The 22,509-nt window shown below is 43.7% G+C and overlaps 1 protein-coding gene across 3 annotated transcripts in view; it reads right to left on the reverse strand.

Annotated features, from left to right (window-relative positions):
* CYP39A1 (cytochrome P450 family 39 subfamily A member 1) overlaps positions 1-22,509 on the reverse strand; it is an 80,514-nt gene that overhangs the window by 34,114 nt on the left and 23,891 nt on the right. The window contains exon 1 of one of the 3 annotated variants that reach the window (XM_073335798.1): positions 19,159-19,446. The exons of the other annotated variants lie outside the window; for them this stretch is intronic. Within the exon in view, the coding sequence (XP_073191899.1) occupies positions 19,159-19,341 (183 nt within the window). The 5' untranslated portion in view covers positions 19,342-19,446. Of the gene's footprint in view, positions 1-19,158; positions 19,447-22,509 lie in introns of those variants that run through there. 3 annotated transcript variants of the gene reach the window in all.

The following is a 22,509-nucleotide window of genomic DNA, read 5'->3' on the forward strand; positions in this document are numbered from 1 at the left end:
ATATTTATACAAACCCTAAATTGCAGCTGTTGTAATTTCCATTTTACTTTAACACTTTATTCTTTGCTTTGATGCTCTGTTGTACAGTGTTATAACCAACGTTTACTGCAATTTGCGTTTTGTGTAAAATATTGAATTGCAAATTGTGAACGCTCTAAGAAGTGCTGGATCAAAAGACGAACCAACCAACCACAGCATCTTATCACAGAACAGGACTGCGAAGGGGTCCACTCACGGCAAGTGCACTTCCTTGGGGGTGGGGCTTTTTGTCCCACCTGGCACCCCTTTCTGTCAGTTGCTCATGCTGTAGCCTCCCCCTCCCCACCCAGTGACTCGAAGTTCTCTCTCTTTGTGACTTGGCCCTCTGGTGACTATATAAGCCCCCCCTTCCAGGGTAACAAAGTCTCACTGGAATGCCGGGAGGAACGGCAGCAGCTGTGGGCTTCTTTACACACACACACACACACGCACATGTCACTCTGCTGGTGACGGAGGGTGGGGGCGGAGAGAAGCCCTGGGCTGGTGAGCCTAGAGGAGTGTGGGGGAAGGTCCAGAGAGGAGAGGAGCCAGCACTAGTGAAGTGGAGCACCGAGCTGGGCCGGCGGGGACCCTGCTAAGCGTGGGCCTGCCACCATTATAAACCCAGCGCTGTGCGCCGCAGCAGATCTGGGGTCGGGGGTGAGGCATCTCTCCCTGCCGCAGCCCCGACCACCTGCGCGGTGTTTCATAGGCTGCTGCGCGGCCACACAGCTTGGAGGGAACTTAGATCTACACCGCAAATCAAACACCCGCGGCTGGCCTGTGTCAGCTGACTCAGGGTCGTGGGTCTCAGGCTGCGGGGCTGTAAAATTGCCATGTAGATGTTCAGCCTCAGGCCGGGGCATGAGCTCTTGGCCCTGTCTGGGGGTGGGTCTCAGAGCCCAGTCTCCAGCCCGAGCCCAAATGTCTACACGGCAATAAAACAGCCCTGCAAACCCGAGCGAGCTGACATGGGCCAGCATATCGTACAAGTTGTTTCTGAGGCAGAACCAAAAGCTTGGCATCCGTAGTTTAAAACTGGTCTTATCAATGTTCTAAACATCCTCCTCCTCCTCATCAATACCTTCTTATCTGCATGCCGTTTGTAGGGTTGCCAACTTACTAATTGCACAAAACTGAAAACCCTAGCCCTGCCCCTTCCCCAATGCCCCGCCCCCGCTCACTACAGTCCCCCTCCCTTGGTGGCTCGCTCTCCCCCACCCTCACTCACTTTCACGGGGCTGGGGCAGAGGGTTGGGGTGTGGGAGGGCTCTAACTGGGGGTGCGGGCTCTGGGGTGGGGTCAGAAATGAGGGGTTCACGGTGCGGGAGGGGTCTCCAGACTGGGGCAGAGAGTTGGGGTTCAGGAGGGGCTGAGGGCTCAGGCTGGGGGTGCAGGCTCTGGGGATGAGGGGCTTGGGGTGCAGGAGGGGTCTCCAGGCTGGGGGGTAGGGCCGAGGGATTTGGAATGTGGGAGAGGGCTGTGGGTTGAGGCAGGGAGTTGGGATGTGGGAGGGGGTACTGGTTCTGGGCTGGGGGTGCAGGATCTGGGCTGGGGCCAGGGATGAGGGGTTCAGGGTGCAGGAGGGGGCTCTGGGTTTGGGGGGGGGCTCAGGGCTGGGGCAGAGGTTGGGGTGCAGGCTTACCTCAGGCGGCTCCTGGTCGGCGGTGCAGCGGGGCTAAGGTAGGCTCCTGTCCAATGGGAGTGCGGAGCTGGTGCTTGGGGCGGGGGCAGTATGCGGAACCCTGTGGCACTCCCTCTCCCCCCGCCTAGGAGTCAGACCTACTGGCTGCTTCCGGGGCACAGCACGGTGCCAGGACAGGTAGGGACTAGCCTGTCTTAGACCTGCAGCACTGGCAACCGGACTTTTAATGGCTCGGTTGGCGGTGCTGACCGGAGCTGCCAGGGCCCCTTTTTGACTGGGCGTGCTGGTCGAACACAGGACACCTGGCAACCTGTACAATCACTACATAAGTATTCATCACATTTAATCTTGAAAAGGCCCTTATCAACTTTTCAAAAATTCCAGGTCAGAACTCTTTTGTGTTTTTGACATTTCCTTGGAATGGGAAGTAAAAGTACCAAGGCCATCTTCTTTTTGAATTTCCCAGATATAAAACAGAAAAGGATCCATCCACTGAATTAAATCTAGTAGGTGCTCCTGCATTCCATATGACCAGGTTATGCATATCAACAAAGTGTTCTAGCATTTACAGTTTAGGTCAGTTTTCTTTCCCACAGATCATTATGAATATTAAAGTCTCTGAAAATTATGATTTTTTTTATATTAGCTAGATTTTCGAATGATAAAATAAACTAATTTTAATATGGACATTATAAATACATATAATCAGAGCTTTTGTTTTGTATGGGAATCTCAATATCGTTATATTCAAAACTTAGTTTCTGCACATCCATATTGACATATCTAAGACCCTCTTTTATAAATATACAGACCACTCCTACTCTGGCAGCCTCTTGATCCTTCTGGAGTATATCATATCCCCATAGACTGAAAACAAGTTTACTCGTTAGCCACGTTTCTTGCACATATATTACATCAGGCTTTTTTCCCATTTCAAAGATACCTTTCCTAAATTCCTGTCCATGCATTATGAAACTATTTGTACTTCAGCTAAGGATTATTAAGGCCACGTTATTTAAGATGTATTATTGCCTTCATTAAAATCACATGAATGCGGTCTATTGAGCGGTTGTCCATCTTTAGATATTTTTCTGCTGCTTTTGCTATGATTTTACTCTTTTCAGTTCCCGCCGCCCCCCATCTGCAGGGTGCAGTTAAATACTTCTGTAATTAATGCTATAAACTTCTCTATACCTACAAGCAATACATGATCTCCCATTCCTCTCATAGTCTCCTCCCTGACCAGAGATATGTTCTGCTGCCCCTGTACATCTTTTCTCTTACTTGAGTATTTTTCTATTTGCTGCAGTGGTTACCTTTTGCTGCTTTTAGGTTGTGTTCCCTCTACACAGTTCTCATATGAGTGATTTCCTCCACATTTACTGCACCTCAATGTTCCCTTACAAATCGCTGCCACATGTCCAAATCTTGGACAATTACAGCACATCATGGGGCGGCGGGAAGAGGGGGACACCTATGATTTAGCCCAACAAGAATGATGCCCAATTTGGATCCTATTCAAAAGTGTCTCACCTTTAAGTGTTATACATCCAGCCATAGATGGCCAGTTTTCTCCCTCTCTTGTACTAAAGTAGCCCTTTTAAAAACAATACTTTATCTTCACCTATACTCTTTTTGATATCATCCTCAGACAATTCTAGCAGCACTCCATGCACAACCACTCGTGCTTCTGTCAGGAATTTAGGCAGTTGACAAGTAACTTTCAGGTTCCCTAAGGTTACAGTTTTAAGTTTTTCATCTTGCTCCTTATGTGTACATTCTAATCAATAGATCCATTTTCAGTGTTCACATCTCCTGTCACTCATTCAGGCCTGCGGAGAGCAGTTCTGGGCCACAGCAGCTGTGGCGGCTGGGGGCCTCCAGGCCCTTTTAAATCACCGGGCCCCTGGGCAATTGCTCCATTTGCTACCACCCGCATCGGAGGGCCTGCACTCATTTGACAATTATGAAATATTGACTTTATCCTGTTTTTGTTTTTCATTTCTCTGGATTCCTTCATACTCAGATCCTAATATATCTAGTCTTTTTTCTTCTTCCTGATCTGAGACCATTCCTCATCCCCTGCTGCTTCTCCTTTATTGTCCAAGGCAACTGTCTCCCTGCCCTCCCCCCAGTCAGTTTCAATGTTCAGAAAGCTGGGTTTCATCTGCCATTAGGCCCTATCAATCCCTGGTTCCCCTCTAGATTCAGCATCTAAGGTTAATTGTTCTCTCCAGGCCCCCAATAACTCACTCAAGGTTTGTGTGGCATGGGCACTCCCTCACAAGGACACATCTCCTACCTAAAACATCAGCTGGCAAAGAGATGGGTTTATCTCAAATAACGGACCTTACACAAAAGTTAGGTCCCAATTTTAAGAGGATGTTAAGAGCAAAAAGGAGTCATACATAAGGATGTGTTAATAGAACCATAAAACTAGGCAGTAGATTCTTTTGTAATCACTGTAAAATCTTCCTCCTGGAAGCCTTAAGAAAAACATTTATAGTTGAGAAATATTTTATAGAAAACCTTTGTTTATTTCGTAAGTGTAGAGATGGCATGACCTCGTAAAACGCTTACTGAATAGAAATCTTCTAATGTAATTTCCTAATATAATTGCTACCATTATAAATGGTAAAATGCTTGATGGACCACCATGGAATCTAATGTTCTTGATAACCTAATTACTAATATAAGAGGCCATTTAAATAGAGTGTACTTATATTATTGGGGAATTAATTATTTAGCTATTTGGTAAACTTATGGAACCAGTCACCCAACTCAGGAAGACAAGAATAATCTCTACAAAAATTGTTATGAAGAATGAAACAATTCTTTAAATAGCTGTTTAAGCAAAAAACTCTCTTTAAAAATTATTGCCTTCGAAAAAGATTGCTTTGAGAATTAAAGCATTTACGTAAAGAGTAGGGGTGTTTGGACTTTTTGAAAACAGAATTTCATTTCCTGTTTAACTCTAATAAAACTGAAAAAATATCTCAGAAAATAGACTGAATAAAAAGAATTAAAACTTTAAAAGTTTTCTGATACTTTCCTGCCACAGAAGAACAAAAACATTTAGAAGTGTGTTGCACATTCATTAATCAGACTGCAATTTGAGGAGCTGAAGATACCACCAAAAAGACATGGAGCCAAGGAAAGGATAACAGCAGCCAAATTTGAATCTAAACAAGTCTGAAAGAGGTGTTTTCCTATAATTTCATGAAAATAGGAAGGAGAAGAGTATAAATTCTGAAGTGAGTACTGTTCACTCACTCTCTGCTACTATGCTGAAGCATTCCTCAACTCATCTTGTCCCTTCACAAGCAAGAAGCCACAGAGAACTAAGAAAAAGCAGAAAACCAGGATGGATAAAAATCAATGATTTAAAATAAATAAATAAATAACTTTTTAAAAAGTCGTGTTTTTTATTTAAATCAGATTTTTTAGATAGATTTTTTCCTCAAAAAAAATTATCTAAAGATAGATACATTATAGCTCAAAGATATCTCATCATGGAATGGGGATTATAAAGTCTAATTCTATAGTATGAGACAATATATTTATGTGATGTTTAAGAAAAGTTTTGTAAATGAGTTCAAATAGTTCATGGATTAGGGACCCAATAGTATGGGGTCCAGGGGCTTCTGTATAGATTGTTTAGGTCAATCTTTCTATCTACCCAATGGGACTCAGTGCTCAGTTTAGAAGATATCATCAGAGATGTTTAGTTTTGCAGTTCTCAAACTGTGGATTTGTGTCTCCAGAGGTAACATGCTTGTTAACAGCAAAATTGTTTTAAAATAAATAAATAGATTTGAGATCTACCATACCATTCTCTCACTAGAAGGGAAAGCCTATAATGGCAGCTGGGCCATAAAAGAGACCCAGTTTGGGAATGAGAACCATTCAAGAAATATATGCTTGCTGTTGATGTTTTCAAGAAAGTCACATCAGTGAACTGGTAGAAGTCACTTAAGCAGTTCGATTCGGAGATTGTTGAAGTGATAATCTCACTTTTAACAGCAGTAGCTTCTTCTGCTGGTATAGAAAAATATTTTCTTCTTTTGGACTAATTCATTCCAAATTGAGAAATTGTTTGGGACCTGAAAAAGCAGGAAAGCTTATTTTTCTTTTCCAGATTATGAACAAACAGGAAAATGAAGGTGAAGACGATTGAGTTAGCAGCTAATATTTTAATATTAGAAGCCAATATTTTAAGTTTCTCATGTTGACCTGGCTGACATAGTAGATTTTACATTGTTATTGTTTTTTTAAATGTTTCATTTAACTATTTTAGTTAAAAACAATTTTAACAAAAACAAACCTGATTTTAAAAAACTTGAATGTTTAACTAAATTCAAAAATTCATATGCTTGTTTTGTTAAAATATTATGTTTGCTGTTGAAGAAAAAAATCCAGAATACATAACATTGTTGTTTTAGTTAAATAAAACAATTTCAGTGTCTGTCTGGTCGTGTTCTCCTTCTAATACAGCATGGAAAGAAAATCCTCCAAATATTAATGATTAACCTGTTGAACTGGAGATAGTTCACCTCCCAATGACTTCAAAAATATCTGCTTCAATTTCCTTTGGTAAATGAAATAACCAAACAATTATTCATTTTCTGATATAGCTGTAAAACTAATCTGAAAAGTTTTCAAAATAAATCACTTTAAAAATGTATAGTGTGTACCTTCTAAAAATGAAACCTATGTCTATCTCTGAGTTGTGAAGAATATGTATTAAGGTTATAACAACCAATAAGAATGCACTTTTATGTAGAAATCCATGATTAAATTGAGTCTTCCTGACTAGTGATTTAAATCAATCCACCCTGCAGAAAACTATATCACACAGCAGTAGCAAAGAAAGGCTATCTTCCAACCGAAAGACAATCATCACAGATGAGGTGGAAGCAGTCAAAAAACACTGCCAAGGGATTAGATTAGAAAACTCTTGTAATGATTTTATTGGGATATTGAAATGATACTGTAATCTAAAATATTGACAGCTTCTCCTGTTAATCACCAAATGGTTAGACCATATATTTCTGGAGAGGAGACAGAGGCTAAACACTTGTAAACAGAGAAATAGTGGGTTTAATTGGATTTAAGATATTTGCTAAGTGGCCTGTTTTAAGAGAACTCCTTAAATGGCTTCTTCTAAGCAACTGATTTAAACAACTTTGATAGGAGTTAGTTAAGAGTGCTTACTCTGCCTTTTTATAAACTGGTTTAGGTTATCAATGACAACGTGACAGGATCCATCGGCCCTTAAAATTTTGTCCATCCATAAACAGCTTTTAGTTTCCTATGAGATACTAAGACTGGACTCACAATAATTTTGGGAGAGAAGACCTGGGCCTCAATTTACCAAGAGCAAAATGCCCATCAAAGGTGGGCTCACCCTCAAAAGTGTAATCTCTGTTAAAAACTTTCCACAGAGGCATAAAAACGAGATTGCAATGGAAGTAGCCAATTTATAATTAGTGTTCTGTCATTTGTGTTTTGTTTAATGTTTTCTTTTCCTTTCTTTATTAATAAAATCATCACAGTTATGAATGATGGCTATTTTGCTTGGTCTTTATTGTCACCTAAAGTATGTAAAAGAACCCCTGTAACTCAGGGTATGTCTTCATACTACCAGCGGGATCGATTTATGCCGTATAGTCTAGACTTGATAAATCGATCCCCGAGTGCTCTGCCATCGACTCCTGTACTCCAGCGCCAGCGGAGTGATGGGGGAGCGGCAGCAGTCGACTCACTGCGGTGGAGACACCACGGTAAGTCGATCTAAGTATGTCGACTTCAGCTACGTTATTCACGTAGCTGAAGTTGCTTAACTTAGATCGATCCAAGCGCCCTGCCCCCCCAGTGTAGACCAGGGCTAAGAGTAGAGTCACATCCCTGAATTGTCAGTGAGAGAGAGAGAGGGAATTCATAAGAGTTGGCCAACCATTTCTTGTTTCTCTAGACTAAATATTTTTGGTAATTTGGGAGATAAAATTACTTGGTGCCCACCACAATTAAAAATGATCACTTTTCTCCCACAAAAGGGAGAAAGAGCAAAAGTTACTCCCCATTTTCTGGCTAGCTCCAATATCTACAAGAAATTAGCAGCAGGACAAGCTTCCTCCAGGCCACCCTGTGGATGAGAAGATAGTTTCAGGCTTAGTCAGCCCTTTTTTCTCTTGAGAGAATTCAGCTAAAGCTGATGTCTACCTAGCCACGAAAACCTGGATGGGGCCACCAGCTCACTTCAGATAAGCAACCAAACAGCCATCTACTGGCACGGCCGGATTTACACCTTACGCGCCCCTAGGCACAGCATCTTCAGCGCCCCCCCCCCGTGGCCCTGCCTCAAGCCACCCCCCCCACGTCCCCGTGTGGCCCTGTGACCTCAGCAGCCCTGTGTGGCCAACTTTACCTCCAAGACGGTTGCTGTGACTTTTCACTTGAGGAAAAAACGCACCAGCCACCCGCCTACTAGCTGTTTGCAGCTGCCCACCTGACCAGTCAGCCTCAGCCAGCTCAGGCTGTTCTGGTGCCACAGCGGTCTCTGGGAGGCAAAAGGCAGAACTGCAGCAGATTTTCTGCAGGGGAAAAAAAGTCTGCCTCCCTCGTACAAGAATTCTGTGCATGCTGCAAATGTCACCTAAGGGGAGGGAGGGCAGCATGTCCAGGTTTAACGTTTCAGGGTTATTGTATGAAAGGGTTTGGCAGATGTACAGTCTGTAACCATGTAACTGGATTTTACAGAATTTTCTATGTCAGAATACCTCGCTGATTAGGGTGGGGGAAAGATCATTTTTATGATTAAAATGATGGTGTTGTCCTTGATACTTGAATTAGTTAGAATATATAGTTAGCGTACTGCCAAACAAACTTTGTTTCATCAAATACCATACTGGTGCTTTTACCCTTTACCCCATGCTGCTTATCTAATCTAAGGGTGACATCCTGGTCACTGAGGTCAATGGTAAAATTCCTGCCTCTGGGTCTGCCAGCCTGGGTTTTCTCATTTGTATCTGCATTTTTGGGTCTTGATCCATCCATTAGCATCAATGGGAGACACTCCTGTTGATTTCCATGGCCCATTGACTTCCATGGGCTCTGGATCAGGCCCTTAGATTGTAAATTATTAAAGAGAGGGGCAGTGTTTAATCTGCATGCCTTTTATGGCATCTAGAGCATGTGGCTGACACTTGTAATAATCTGTGACTTGCCAAGATTGCAATTTTATGTATTACAATTGCAACATGTGCTGGGCATTAGCAGGAATAGTTACACTGGATCGCCCTCCTTGCTGATCATAATACCTCTGCTCTAGACCTTTTGGTGAATGTGAGCCACGGGGGAGGGAGGTTGAAGTAGCCTCTCGTTCTTTTAAAATTTCAGAAAAGGTACAAAGGCTGACATCCTCTGGTCCCATTTAGGTCAATGATAAAATTCCCATTCACTTCAGTGCAACCAGGTGTTCACCCAGAATCCCTCTGTGATAGGGTGCAGGGGCCCTAGTGGCCACGGGGTTAACTTTGGCTCCGTTGCCCTTCCTCTGACACCGATTTCCATGGGTAAGGTTGTAAGAGAAGTTTTCTGTGAGAGAATGCTGTTGGGCTGTATATCAAGAGGTCAGAGGTCATGGCTGAACCCCCAGCTTGGGAATTTTCTCTTTAATTTCTTATGAACACTATCCCCCGAGGGAAAACAATCTTACTGACTAAACCAGGGGTGTTTTCTGCTGAGTCGTTCCACCATTTTCCATCTCTCCTTTTATGTCCTCCTCAGGGGGAATGACCAATGAATAAGAAACCACCACATAAAAGCTTTGATTTGCTCTCCCATTTCCCATAGCTATGTCCTTTACAAAAGAGATCCATCACCACCAGACGTGGCTAGGGACAATCCTAAACAAACTGGAGCTCTGGAGGTACCCGCGTCTGAGCTGCCAGAGGAAGGCGTGTGCTATGCAAGGATGTTTGGCTGACTCAGCTGGGTAATGAACAGACAGATCACCTGAGCTGCCTGGAATGAGACAGGGCCTTTGTGAAATTAAGTGCAATTATGAGCTCTCTAGGCCTTGCACTGGTCTGGGTGATGCACCATGAATGAGGGTGAGTATTCCAGTGCAGTCCAGCCAAACCATTTTGCATATGTAATTTCTTTTCTCTTTAAAAACTGCAAAATTCCCTTTAACTGCCTTTCCCCACCATGTTTAGAAGATGTTAAGTTTCTATGGTTAAGCACTTGAGTCATGAAGCGCTAAAGTTAAGACTGCATGTGCAACCATAGCTGTGTTATCCTGGATATCTGCACTGCAATTAGAACTAGTAAAAAAAAATTCCATCAACAACTTTTTTTCCCATGGAAAACTAGATGTTGACGAAACAAAGATTTTCACAGAAGCGCACGTTTTCCTATTTTAAAAAAAACAAAGACCACCACCAACAACAACCCCAGAAACCTGGAAGCCAATAATTTTCAGCTGAAACATTTTCAATTTTTAGTTGAAAATGTTTTGGTTTGGGGTGAAAATTGTCAGTTGTTGGTAGCTGAAAACAGAACAGTTTTCAGTGTGGTGTTTCTTACTGTTTGATAAACTGTCAAAATTTCCTGCAGGAAAAAAAAAAATTCCAACCAGTTCTAACTGCAACACAGTCTTTAAATACCTAATCACGTGCTACCCCTCATAATAATGTACCACTTTTCTATGAACTGATAATATGTGTCTTATTGTTTCGTGACTGAGTCGGAGCTCTGCAAGGGCTCGTGTCATTCACTGAAGATATTGTATTTAAATACTTGTTAATAAAAGCATTGAGATGTGGCAGCTTATTTCAACAACTCCCTTAAACATCCTCAAAGGTGTGACCTTCCTTCACTATATTAGAAAGGCTTAATTACAGAGCTTGCTCAGACACTTTGAAGATAGGAAGTGCGTATTAATTTGACCTGTTGTGCCACAAATCAATGCAAAAAGATTAGCATTTAGACAACATTAAGGTTGTAAGATCAAGCACACAAAAGTTAACACCATGATTGCTAGGATGAGCCTAAGTAGAACATATGCAGCTTACTCTCCAGCCACTGGTTTCACCTGGTTTCAGAGTAACAGCCGTGTTAGTCTGTATTCGCAAAAAGAAAAGGAGTACTTGTGGCACCTTAGAGACTAACCAATTTATTTCAGCATAAGCTTTCGTGAGCTACAACTCACTTCATCGGATGCATACTGTGGAAAAAGAAAAGGAGTACTTGTGGCACCTTAGAGACTAACCAATTTATTTGAGCATAAGCTTTCGTGAGCTACAGCTCACTTCATCAGATGCATATCGTGGAAACTGCAGCAGACTTTATATACACACAGAGAATATGAAACAGAACATCTGTGGGGGGGGGTAGGAAAAAACAAGAGGAAACAGGCTACCTTGCATAATGACTTAATGCATAATGACATAATGTCAAACTGGACAGTCTCTACGTAAAAGAATAAATGGACACAAATCAGATGTCAAGAATTATACCATTCATAAACCAGTCGGAGAACACTTCAATCTCTCTGGTCACGCAATCACAGACATGAAGGTCGCTATCTTAAAACAAAAAAACTTCAAATCCAGACTCCAGCGAGAAACTGCTGAATTGGAATTCATTTGCAAATTGGATACTATTAATTTAGGCTTAAATAGAGACTGGGAGTGGCTAAGTCATTATGCAAGGCAGCCTGTTTCCTCTTGTTTTTTCCTACCCCCCCCCCACAGATGTTCTGGTTTAACTTGGATTTAAACTTGAAGAGTGGTCAGTTTGGATGAGCTATTACCAGCAGGAGAGTGAGTTTGTGTGTGTATGGGGGTGGGGGGGATGTGAGAAAACCTGGATTTGTGCAGGAAATAGCCCAACTTGATTGTCATGAACATTGTGTAAAGAGTTGTCACTTTGGATGGGCTATCACCAGCAGGAGAGTGAATTTGTGTGGGGGGTGGAGGGTGAGAAAACCTGGATTTGTGCTGGAAATGGCCTACCTGATGATCACTTTAGATAAGCCATTACCAGCGGGACAGTGGGGTGGGAGGAGGTATTGTTTCATATTCTCTGTGTGTATATAAAGTCTGCTGCAGTTTCCACGATATGCATCTGATGAAGTGAGCTGTAGCTCACGAAAGCTTATGCTCAAATAAATTGGTTAGTCTCTAAGGTGCCACAAGTACTCCTTTTCTTTTTGCGAATACAGACTAACACGGCTGTTACTCTGAATACTGTGGAAAGTGTAGAAGATCTTTTTATATACACACAAAGCATGAAAAAATACCTCCTCCTACCCCACTCTCCTGCTGGTAATAGCTTATCTAAAGTGATCACTCTCCTTACAATGTGTATGATAATCACAGTTGGGGGGGGGGATGAGAAAACCTGGATTTGTGCTGGAAATGGCCCAACTTGATTATCATACACATTGTAAGGAGAGTGATCACTTTAGATAAGCTATTACCAGCAGGAGAGTGGGGTGGGAGGAGGTATTTTTTCATGCTTTGTGTGTATATAAAAAGATCTTCTACACTTCCCACAGTATGCATCCGATGAAGTGAGCTGTAGCTCACGAAAGCTTATGCTTAAATAAATTGGTTAGTCTCTAAGGTGCCACAAGTACTCTTTTGGTTTCACCTGGCACAGGATACAAACTCTCCTGACTTACCTGCAGAACATGTATGCACTGTTGTTGTAGCCATGTTGGTCCCATGATATTAGCAAGACAAGGCTTGTGTGAGGTAATATCTTTTATTGATGTGATGGGGTATCCACCACACACAAGGTCTGAAATTAAGGTGGCTAGGTAGGCCAATTAATTGCACCTGGAAGAGAAGCCAGGGAGCAGGGATTAATCGTGTGACTCAGCTGAACAGGAACAGAGAGGGCCTGTATAAAGCACAGGAGCTGAGAGCAGAAAGAGGCTATAAGCAGGGCCAGCTCCAGGCTTTTGGGCAGCAGCTCCGCTGAGGTCTTCGTGCCGCGGCAGCTTTTGGGCGGCAGCTCCGCCGCTCTTCCGGGCATGGCGGCAATTCAGTGGCGACTGTTTGGGGCAGTAAAATTTGTAGAGCCGCCCCTGACTATAGGAAGTAGTCTGTAGTCATTCCTGGTAATAAGGAGGTCTGTTTGGGATTATAGAGGTAGGTAGTCTATAGTTTACTCCCTGGGAGGCAGGAGTTGTGCAACTGGCAAACCCAGAGAAGGGAGGTGAGCCAGAAGGTACTAAACACTTTCAAAAGATGAGCCTGGTGCTTAAATTCATAACTTTGTGAGACACTAAGAGCTTGTCTACACTGGCACTTTACAGCGCTGCAACTTTCTCATTCAGGGATGTTAAAAAACAGCAAGTTTCAGCACTATAAAGCGCCAGTGTGAACAGTGCCCCAGCGCTGGGAGCTATGCCCCTTGTGGAGGTGGGCTATGCCCCTCGTGGAGCTGCGCCATGACCACACAAGCCACGTTAAAGCACTGCCATGGCAGTGCTTTAGTGTTGCCAGAGTAGACTAGCCCTAAAAATCATGGTCTTCATAAAGGCACCTGATTTATGGCTTATTACAACAATCAGTAGCCCATCGACCTTCATAGAATATCAGGGTTGGAAGGGACCTCAGGAGGTCATCTAGTCTAACCCCCTGCTCAAAGCAGGACCAATCCCCAACTAACTCATCCCAGCCAAGGCTTTCTCAAGCCTGACCTTAAAAACTTCTAAGGAAGGCGATTCCACCACCTCCCTAGGTAACCCATTCCAGTGCTTCACCACCCTCCTAGTGAAAAAGTTTTTCCAAATATCCAACCTAAACCTCCCCCAGTGCAACTTGAGACCATTACTCCTTGTTCTGTCATCTGCTACCACTGAGAACAGTCTAGATCCATCCTCTTTGGAACCCCCTTTCAGGTAGTTGAAAGCAGCTATCAAATCCCCCCTCATTCTTCCCTTCCGCAGACTAAACAATCCCAGTTCCCTCAGCCTCTTCTCATAAGTCATGTGCTCCTGTCCCCTAATCATTTTTGCTATCCTCCATTGGACGTTTTCCAATTTTTCCACATCCTTCTTGTGGGATGTGGGGCCCAAAACTGAACACGGTACTCCAGATGAGGCCTCACCAATGTCGAATACAGGGGAATGATCACGTCCCTCAATCTGCTGGCAATCCCCCTACTTATACATCCCAAAATGCCATTGGCCTTCTTGGCAACAAGGGCACACTGTTGACTCATATCCAGCTTCTTGTCCACTGTAACCCCTCGGTCCTTTTCTGCAGAACTGCTGCCGAGCCATTCAGTCCCTAGTCTGTAGCGGTGCATGGGATTTTTCCATCCGAAGTGCTCTGCACTTGTCCTTGTTGAACCTCATCAGATTTCTTTTGGTCCAATCCTCTAATTTGTCTAGGTCCCTCTGTATCCTATCCCTACCCTCCAGCGTATCTACCTCTCTTCCCAGTTTAGTGTCATCTGCAAACTTGCTGAGGTTGCAATCCACCCCATCCTCCAGATCATTAATGAAGATATTGAACAAAACTGGCCCAAGGACCGACCCTTGGGGCACTCTGCTTGATACCGGCTGCCAACTAGACATGAAGCCATTGATCACTACCCGTTGAGCCCGACAATCTAGCCAGCTTTCTATCCACCTTATCATCCATTCATCCAGCCCATACTTCTTTAACTTACTGGCAAGAATACTGTGGGAGACCATATCAAAAGCTTTGCTAAAGTCAAGGAACAACACATCCACTGCTTTCCCCTCATCCACAGAGCCAGTTATCTCATCATAGAAGGCAATTAGATTAGTCAGGCATGACTTGCCCTTGGTGAATCCATGCTGACTGTTCCTGATCACTTTCCTCTCCTCTAAGTGCTTCGGAATTGATTCCTTGAGGACCTGCTCCATGATTTTTCCAGGGACTGAGGTGAGGCTGACTGGCCTGTAGTTCCCAGGATCCTCCTTCTTCCCTTTTTTAAAGATGGGCACTACATTAGCCTTTTTCCAGTCGTCCGGGACCTCACCCGATCGCCATGAGTTTTCAAAGATAATGGCCAATGGCTCTGCAATCACATCTGCCAACTCCTTTAGCACTCTCGGATGCAGCACATCCGGCTCCATGGACTTGTGCTCATCCAGCTTTTCTAAATAGTCCTGAACCACTTCTTTCTTCACAGAGGGCTGGTCACCTCCTCCCCATCCTGTGCTGCCCAGTGCAGCAGTCTGGGAGCTGACCTTCTTCGTGAAGACAGAGCCAAAAAAAGCATTGAGTACATTAGCTTTTTCCACATCCTCTGTCACTAGGTTGCCTCCCTCATTCAGTAAGGGGCCCACACTTTCCTTGACTTTCTTCTTGTTGCTAACATACCCGAAGAAACCCTTCTTGTTACTCTTAACATCTCTTCCTAGCTGCAACTCCAAGTGTGATTTGGCCTTCCTGATTTCACTCCTGCATGCCCGAGCAATATTTTTATACTCTTCCCTGGTCATTTGTCCAATCTTCCACTTCTTGGAAGCTTCTTTTTTGTGTTTAAGATCAGCAAGGATTTCACTGTTAAGCCAAGCTGGTCGCCTGCCATATTTACTATTCTTTCTACATATCAGGATGGTTTGACCCTGTAACCTCAATAAGGATTCTTTAAAATACAGCCAGCTCTCCTGGACTCCTTTCCCCCTCATGTTATTCTCCCAGGGGATCGTACCCATCAGTTCCCTGAGGTTGTCAAAATCTTCCTTTTTGTCCTATGACTACACGGTATTAATTGGCTGCTTCACCCTTGAATGGTCTCTTAGATTAGACCATGTGCTAACTACTTGTGCTAAACTATCTGTTTGATCTTGTATTTAGCTGTGATGCTCTTAGTACCTTCCCCTGGCAGGGAGAGGATGTTGGCCGAGGGGGTTCTCTGCGACTGTGGGGCCTATTTCTGTTCCTCTCTCTGCTCAGGTATCCGGGCAGAATTCCTCTGGACCACGTCCGCTGTCTCCCTTGACAGCTTCGAGGAGCGGTGGGTGCTGTCTGGGGTTCTCTGCATGGTGTCTCTTTCAGATTCCCTATTTTTAACTCTTTGATCCTCACACTTGTCCTTGTTTTTTCTTCTGTTGTCCCCTGTATCTATTTGAATCCCAGACTAAGTGGCACCTCTCCTGAGGCTGGGGGAGGGGCCTTTAGCCATGGGGGGGCTTGTACCCACCCACATCCCGGAACCCAACAGGCCCAGAAGAATAACTCTGTGTAGTTTGGAAGCTTATGTCTCTCACCAACAGAAGTTGGTCCAATAGAAGATATTACCTCACGCACCTTGCTTACAGACAGCCCCCAATCTGAAGCAAATACGCACCAGCAACTACACACCACACAACAAAAACACTAACCCAGGAACCAAACCCTGCTACAAAACCCGGTGTCAACTCTATCCACATATCTGTTCAAGGGACTCCATCATAGGATCTAACCACATCAGCCACACCATCAAGGACTTGTTCACCTGCATATCTACCAATGTGCTATATGCCATGTGCCAGCAATGCCCTTCTGCCATGTACATTGGCCAAACTGGACAGTCTCTACACAAAAGAATAAATGGACACAAATCTGACATCAGGAATCATAACATTAAAAAACCAGTAGGAGAACACTTCAATCTCTCTGGTCACTCAATAACAGACCTAAAAGTGGCAATTCTTCAACAAAAAAACTTCAAAAACAGACTCCAGCGTGAAGCTGCAGAACTGGAATTAATTTGCAAACTGGATACCATCACATTAGGCCTGAATAGAGACTGGGAGTAGTTGGGTCATTACAAAATCTAAACTTAATTTCCCCCTACTGTTACTCACACCTTCTTGTCAACTGTCTGTAATGGACCACTCTCATTACCACTTCAAAAGTTATTTTTCCTCCCTTGGTATCCTGCTGTTAATTGATTTATCTCATTAGACTGACCTTACAGGTGGTAAAGCAACCCCCATCCTTTCATGTATTTATACATGCTCCTGTATTTTCACTCCATGCATCTGATGAAATGGGTTCTAGCCAACGAAAGCTTATGCCCAAATAAATTTGTTAGTCTCTAAGGTGCCACAAGGACTCCTTGTTATTTTTTATAGAAACTGTAGTCTTTAAACCAGTGTGCACCTAATAACGCATCTAAAGGTTCTGACCTAGGCCGCTCTAAATGGCCTGGAACCTACCTACCAGACTGTATGTCTCCCCATGCCATACTGCCACAGCTATGATTGGCAGATACACTTGCTATCATTATAAAAGAGTCAGGGGTAGTGGCAGGGGCACTTCCTGTGAGGGCTCCAGGACTCTGGAATTTACTCTCTCTCCCTTGATTTGAAATAGCCTGGTTAAGCTGGTGATCTTCCAGGCATGCTGCAATAGACATCTGTTTGATAGGGTTTTTGGAGAGGGCTGAGGGATGCTTCCCAGAATGATGAAGACATAGGCGCCCACTTTCTCTCCATGTGGGCGGTAGAGGGGGGGGGGGGGCGCTTGACACCCCTGCTCCACCCCAGGCCTGCCCCAACTCCACGCCTTCCTCCAAGCCCCAACCCTGCCCAGCCTCTTCCTGCCCCCTCACGGAGCCCACTCCTCCCCCTCCCTCCCAGCGCTTCCTGCACACCACAGAACAGCTGTTCAGCGGTGTGCAGGAAGTACTGGGAGGGAGGGTGAGGAGTTGATCGGTGAGGCTGTTGGCAGGCAGGAAACACGGGGGCCGGGGGGGGGCAGGGGGGAAGCTTAGCTGCCTGTGGTTGCTAAGCACCCACTAATTTTTTTTCCATAGGTACTCCAGCCCTGGAGCATCCATGCAGTCAGCGCCTATGGATGAAGGGATCAAAACAAGTCTCTAAGTGTCTAACTGGCAGAATACTTGTTTGAATGCTGCTGGGGTTATGCGATACTATTTTGAAGGCAGTTTGAGCTATGTGTAGGCATCTTCTTCATTTTTTAAATCTAAATAAAGTTTGCATCATAGCTTTGAATTTCAATAAAAGGGAAAAACTTGAACTAAATTTTCATGACTTTTATTCCAGAATTTTTTTTACCAGTATCCCTTTAGCTAGCTGGGCAGGAATGCACAATGAATTGTGTCTGTGGCCCTGATCCTCCAAAGCCTTATGCATTGCTTAACTTTAATGTAGTCCCAATGAGCCTGATTCTCCTTTACCTGAAGGATGCTTTATCCCATGCTGACAGTGTAAAGGAGCCTTAAAACAAGTATAAATGTAATTTATTCCCATGTTAAAGCCCTTTTACAATGCCAGGGTGGTGTAAAATGGCCTTGGTGTAAATAAGTATCAAGCCCGTGAGTCTAATAGGACAACTCCTGCTCAATGTTAAAGACGTTTTCTAATGCAACTTCTTGGTCTGAATTGCCTTTGTTCATTTCAAACAACTTGTTTTTCAACCAAAATCACTAATCCTCAATGAGATCTAATCCACGCCCAGTCTCTAGCTTCAACCTTAAGTATCTAAACGGATATTGCTCCAACTTTCTGCAAAAGAAATCACATGCAGCAAGAAATAAACTGTAGGAAAATTTCAGTCCTCAAAGTGAATGTTTTGGAAATAACTCTTTTGCAAAATGAATCATTCTGGATGGCAGCAGGCATCTGCTCTAATATTGCCCTTTGATTTACATTAGATGTAATAATAAGAGATCTGAGGGAGAGATTTACAATTATGTAACACTAAGGTTGATATATTATGCACTCAAAAGCCAGGGAATTTTTCTGCACTCAGCTAGGTTGTATGAACTTGTTGTGTGATTCATCCTGAACTAACACTGTTGCCAGTTTTATTGTATTGCAAGTCTTGCGATATTTGGTGTCTTTCTTAAAGCTCCAGCTACTGGAGTCATGAGATTATATTTTAATCTCAGGTTTCATGGGCTGGGCTGGGGAGGGGGAACATAAACCCCACCAAGTTTCTAGAACTTGTTGCAGAGAACAGCTTGAAAACATGAACCCTGAAGACTCAAAAAGGAGGCAAATAAAAAATCTCCCCCCCTTTTTTTTTTAATTTCATGATCGGGGGGGCAGCCCATCGTTTGTGAACACATGCAGCTGGCACTACTGACTGTGTATTAGGTGATACCTCATACAATCAGCTCGCACAAACTTTTACAGTCCCAATGCACTTTGCAACGTGTTTCCCTTCATGTGGAACCCAGGTCAGTACCCAGCTGAGAAAGAAAAGCTGCATGCATTGTGTGTCCCGATCAGGTGCTCAGGTACTATTGTGCGAAAACAGTGATTGCAATATCAAGTCCAAGGTATCTAGGGTAACCTGCCAATCAGTTGACACACATATCACCTATTTCAGCCGGAGGCTTCTGTGTTACAATAAAAATGATAGAAATCTTCTTAATGTTGTAAGGGATTCCTTTAATGCAGAAAGGTTCCTCATCTGTCTCCCTATACTGCCCCAGGCACCCCCTCCCCCAACACACAGATGCATGCACCCTATTATAATTCTTACCTTGACTCTGGCTTGTTCTATAAACTCCAGGGGAGCTTTCCCAAACTGAAATGCAGCTCCCAACCAAGGGATCCAGCCACTAATGCAAGGTGGGGAATTTGGGTTTCTTGGCTGAAACAAAGCAAACTTGACCATAAGAAGTCCCAGAACCAATACCAACACAACAGCCATCGTTATGTCCATTTTCCTGCACACTGACTGGGGAGCTGCTCCTCCCGCTGCTTTGAACTGGCTGCTGCCGTTCCCAGCTTGAAAGATTGCCCAGGCTCAGTCCAGGACAGATGATAAGGCCTATTTTTCCTGTCAATGCCACTGGCTGATCACTGCCATGGAGACAAGATTCCAAGGCAAGAAACACAGCCGGGTTGTTCTGCCCACTCTGGAAAGGAGGGGAGGGAGAGTTGCTTTCTAATCAGGGGTCAGAGGAGATTCACAACAGTTTAAATCGGCTCAGGCTGCAAATGTTTGTTATCTGTCTTCAAAGCAGAGGGTTAGAAACTTATTTCAACAGCTGTGAGCTACTCAGTCACAAACATATATATATATATAACAAACTGGGTATGTGTATAACAAGTGACTGAGGGACTACATTTCCCAGAAGCCTTATCAGCAGTACTTCAGTGATGCTACTGCATAGAGTTAGCCTTGAGAGCAGCTTTCAGTAAGATTTGTAGTTGCTGTTGCAGCTATTGGAGCTTTAGGAAAATAACCTCAGGGAACCAGACCCTGAGACCACGAACGCCCATGAACTAGTGGCACAGAGGTTGAGAGGGAGTTGTTGGTTTATTATTTTTCTATTTAAACTAAATGATGTTAAAAGAATGTTAAGACTGACTGCAAAGCGAAGTGCTCAGAAGTGAGGTTAAGGCAGCCTGTTCAGCTTTATCTCTGCTGCTCCGTTGGGCAAAGGCATGCCAAGACCATTTTTAGTTACACAATCACAGATTTTTTTACAGGAATAAAAGTTCCCATTAGTTCTGCAGCATTCCTGCCTCATTCAGTGTGTAAGTTGGATCTTGTGCCATGAATGGGATACCTGGAGCTCTAGCATTTAAGCTGTCTGTACAGCTGGGTGAAATTTTTCAACTAAACCTTTTTACACTGAAAAATGCAGATTTGGTGACACTGAAATGATTTGCAAATTCATGTCAAAGTTGATTGAAATGTTTTAAGTGGGGGAAAAAAAACCTAAAAAAAACCTCTGAAAAAATGTAAATATTTTGCTGCACAGGCAACCTTAATTCCAGCATTTCCTATATTACAAGTGCTTGACTTTGCAACCTAATAATGTTCCTTTAACATATAGTTTAATTATAGTAAACTTGCGCCATAGCTAAGGTTGCAATAGAATTACTGTTTGAAGCCCAATTTTCATTTATTTTGATTGTTTTTGATGAATGAGTTGGACCCCTGCCTCATTCACTGCACCTGCTGCCCACTAAGCAGACCCTTGATGTACAAATGGTCACTGGAGTCAATGGATACTGCACCTGCCAAGTGACAGTGGTATTGTACTTTATTTCCTGATTCCTGTCACCTGACCTGGGTCAGGGCTACATCCCTATGACACTCTGTATCTCGGGGGAACACTCTGCACCCCCATGTTCATCCTTATGATTGTGTGGTATCCAATGCAAAGTTTGTCATGTCAGGTGTCTTCGGAAGGCTCATGATTCACTGAGCATTGTTGTTATAGTAATGTTATAGGTTGTAATTTCATGTATAGAGTTATGAGGCTGAAAACGTATCCTCATGGCTTAATTCAAGCTCAGGCAAAAACTTTCCAGGAACAGAGGGGCAGTTCACACCTCATCAGGGCATGTATGGGACAAACCCAGCCCAGCCTCACAAGAACAAATGACACTGGCCTAGACAGCAACAAAGGATCTGTTGGACTCTCGAGTGAGTCACTCCCCTTTCCTTGGTCAGTCAGGGACTATGATGAGGTAAAGCCAAGGGGGAAGAAAGAACATGATAAAAAGGAGTGACATTTGCCATGCTCTTCCTCTCTCTCTTCCACCTCCATCTACAGACATCATCACCAAGCGACTGAAGCGCTGATCAAAGGGGAGAGCCTGGCTGAAGGGCAACCAGCCAGCCTGTGGGGAGAAGCATCTAGGTTTGTAAAGGCACTGAAAGTGTTAGGATCAGCTTAGAATGCGTTTTGCTTTTATTTCATTTGACCAAATCCAACTTGTTGTGCTTTGACTTATAATCACTTAAAATCTATCTTTTGTAGTTAATAAATGTGTTTGTTTATTTTACCTGAAGCAGTGCGTTTGGTTTGAAGCTTGTCAACTCCCCTTGGGATAACAAGCATATCAATTTCTTTGTTAAATTGACAAACTCATATAACCTTGCAGCATCCAGCAGGCATAACTGGACACCACAAGACGGAGGTTCCTAGGTTTGTGTCTGGGACCGGAGATATTGGCTAGTGTCATTCAGTTGCACGATCCAAGCATCTTGCATGACAGAGGCTGTGTGTGAACAGCCCAGGAGTCAGAGTTCTCACAGCAGAGAAAGGTAAGGCTGGCTCCCAGAGTCAAGGATTGGAGTGACCTAGCAGATCACCAGTGCAGATAACACCAGGGGAACATCGCAATTCCTTCCCCAGGGGAAGGTGTCACAGTATACAATGGTTACTATTTGACCTACCTCATTCACTGCCGAATCCAAAATTGTAGAGAGAGCTCTCAACTACGCTAAGACAACATAAATTTAGAATAAGTCCAATGGCTTCAGGGAATTTACTCCATATTTGTAACCTGATAATAGCCTCGCACTCATAAGTTACAACATGTATTTTGTCATGCTGTGCTTAGGAATAGTGAAGCTGTGTCTCTCAGGGCTTGTCTACACTTACTAGGGCATCATCGAGCGGCGACAGATGCATTGGTGGTAGAAGACCCGCTAAACTGGCCGCAGATCGCTCTCCTGTAGACTCCTGTACTCCACCGGATCGAGAAGAGTAGGGAGAGTTGACAGGAGACTATCTCCCATCGAGATTGTGTAGTGTGGACCCCATGTTAAGTAGATCTAAGCTAAGTTGATTTCATGTAACTCAAATTCTGTAGCTTAGATAAAATTTCCCCTGTAGTGTAGACAAGGCCTCAGTATTACCCTTTCTAAATATTTTACTGAATTCTGCTTGATGAAATGATAGTAAAGACATGGGGGCTGTGGTGTTCTCACAGGCTATTTTTTCTGCTTATGCTTCCTCCTCTCCCCAAACACTCAAAAGTTAGGAAGTGCCAGAACTAAAGTTTTCTGTGCAAGCTTATTTTAGCCCCCTTGTGCATATGCATAATTATACAACCTTTAATTCCATGTTCACATACATTTTTTTCC

Source organism: Lepidochelys kempii, chromosome 3, assembly GCF_965140265.1.
Source record: "Lepidochelys kempii isolate rLepKem1 chromosome 3, rLepKem1.hap2, whole genome shotgun sequence".
In the NCBI taxonomy this organism is placed as follows: domain Eukaryota; kingdom Metazoa; phylum Chordata; order Testudines; family Cheloniidae; genus Lepidochelys; species Lepidochelys kempii.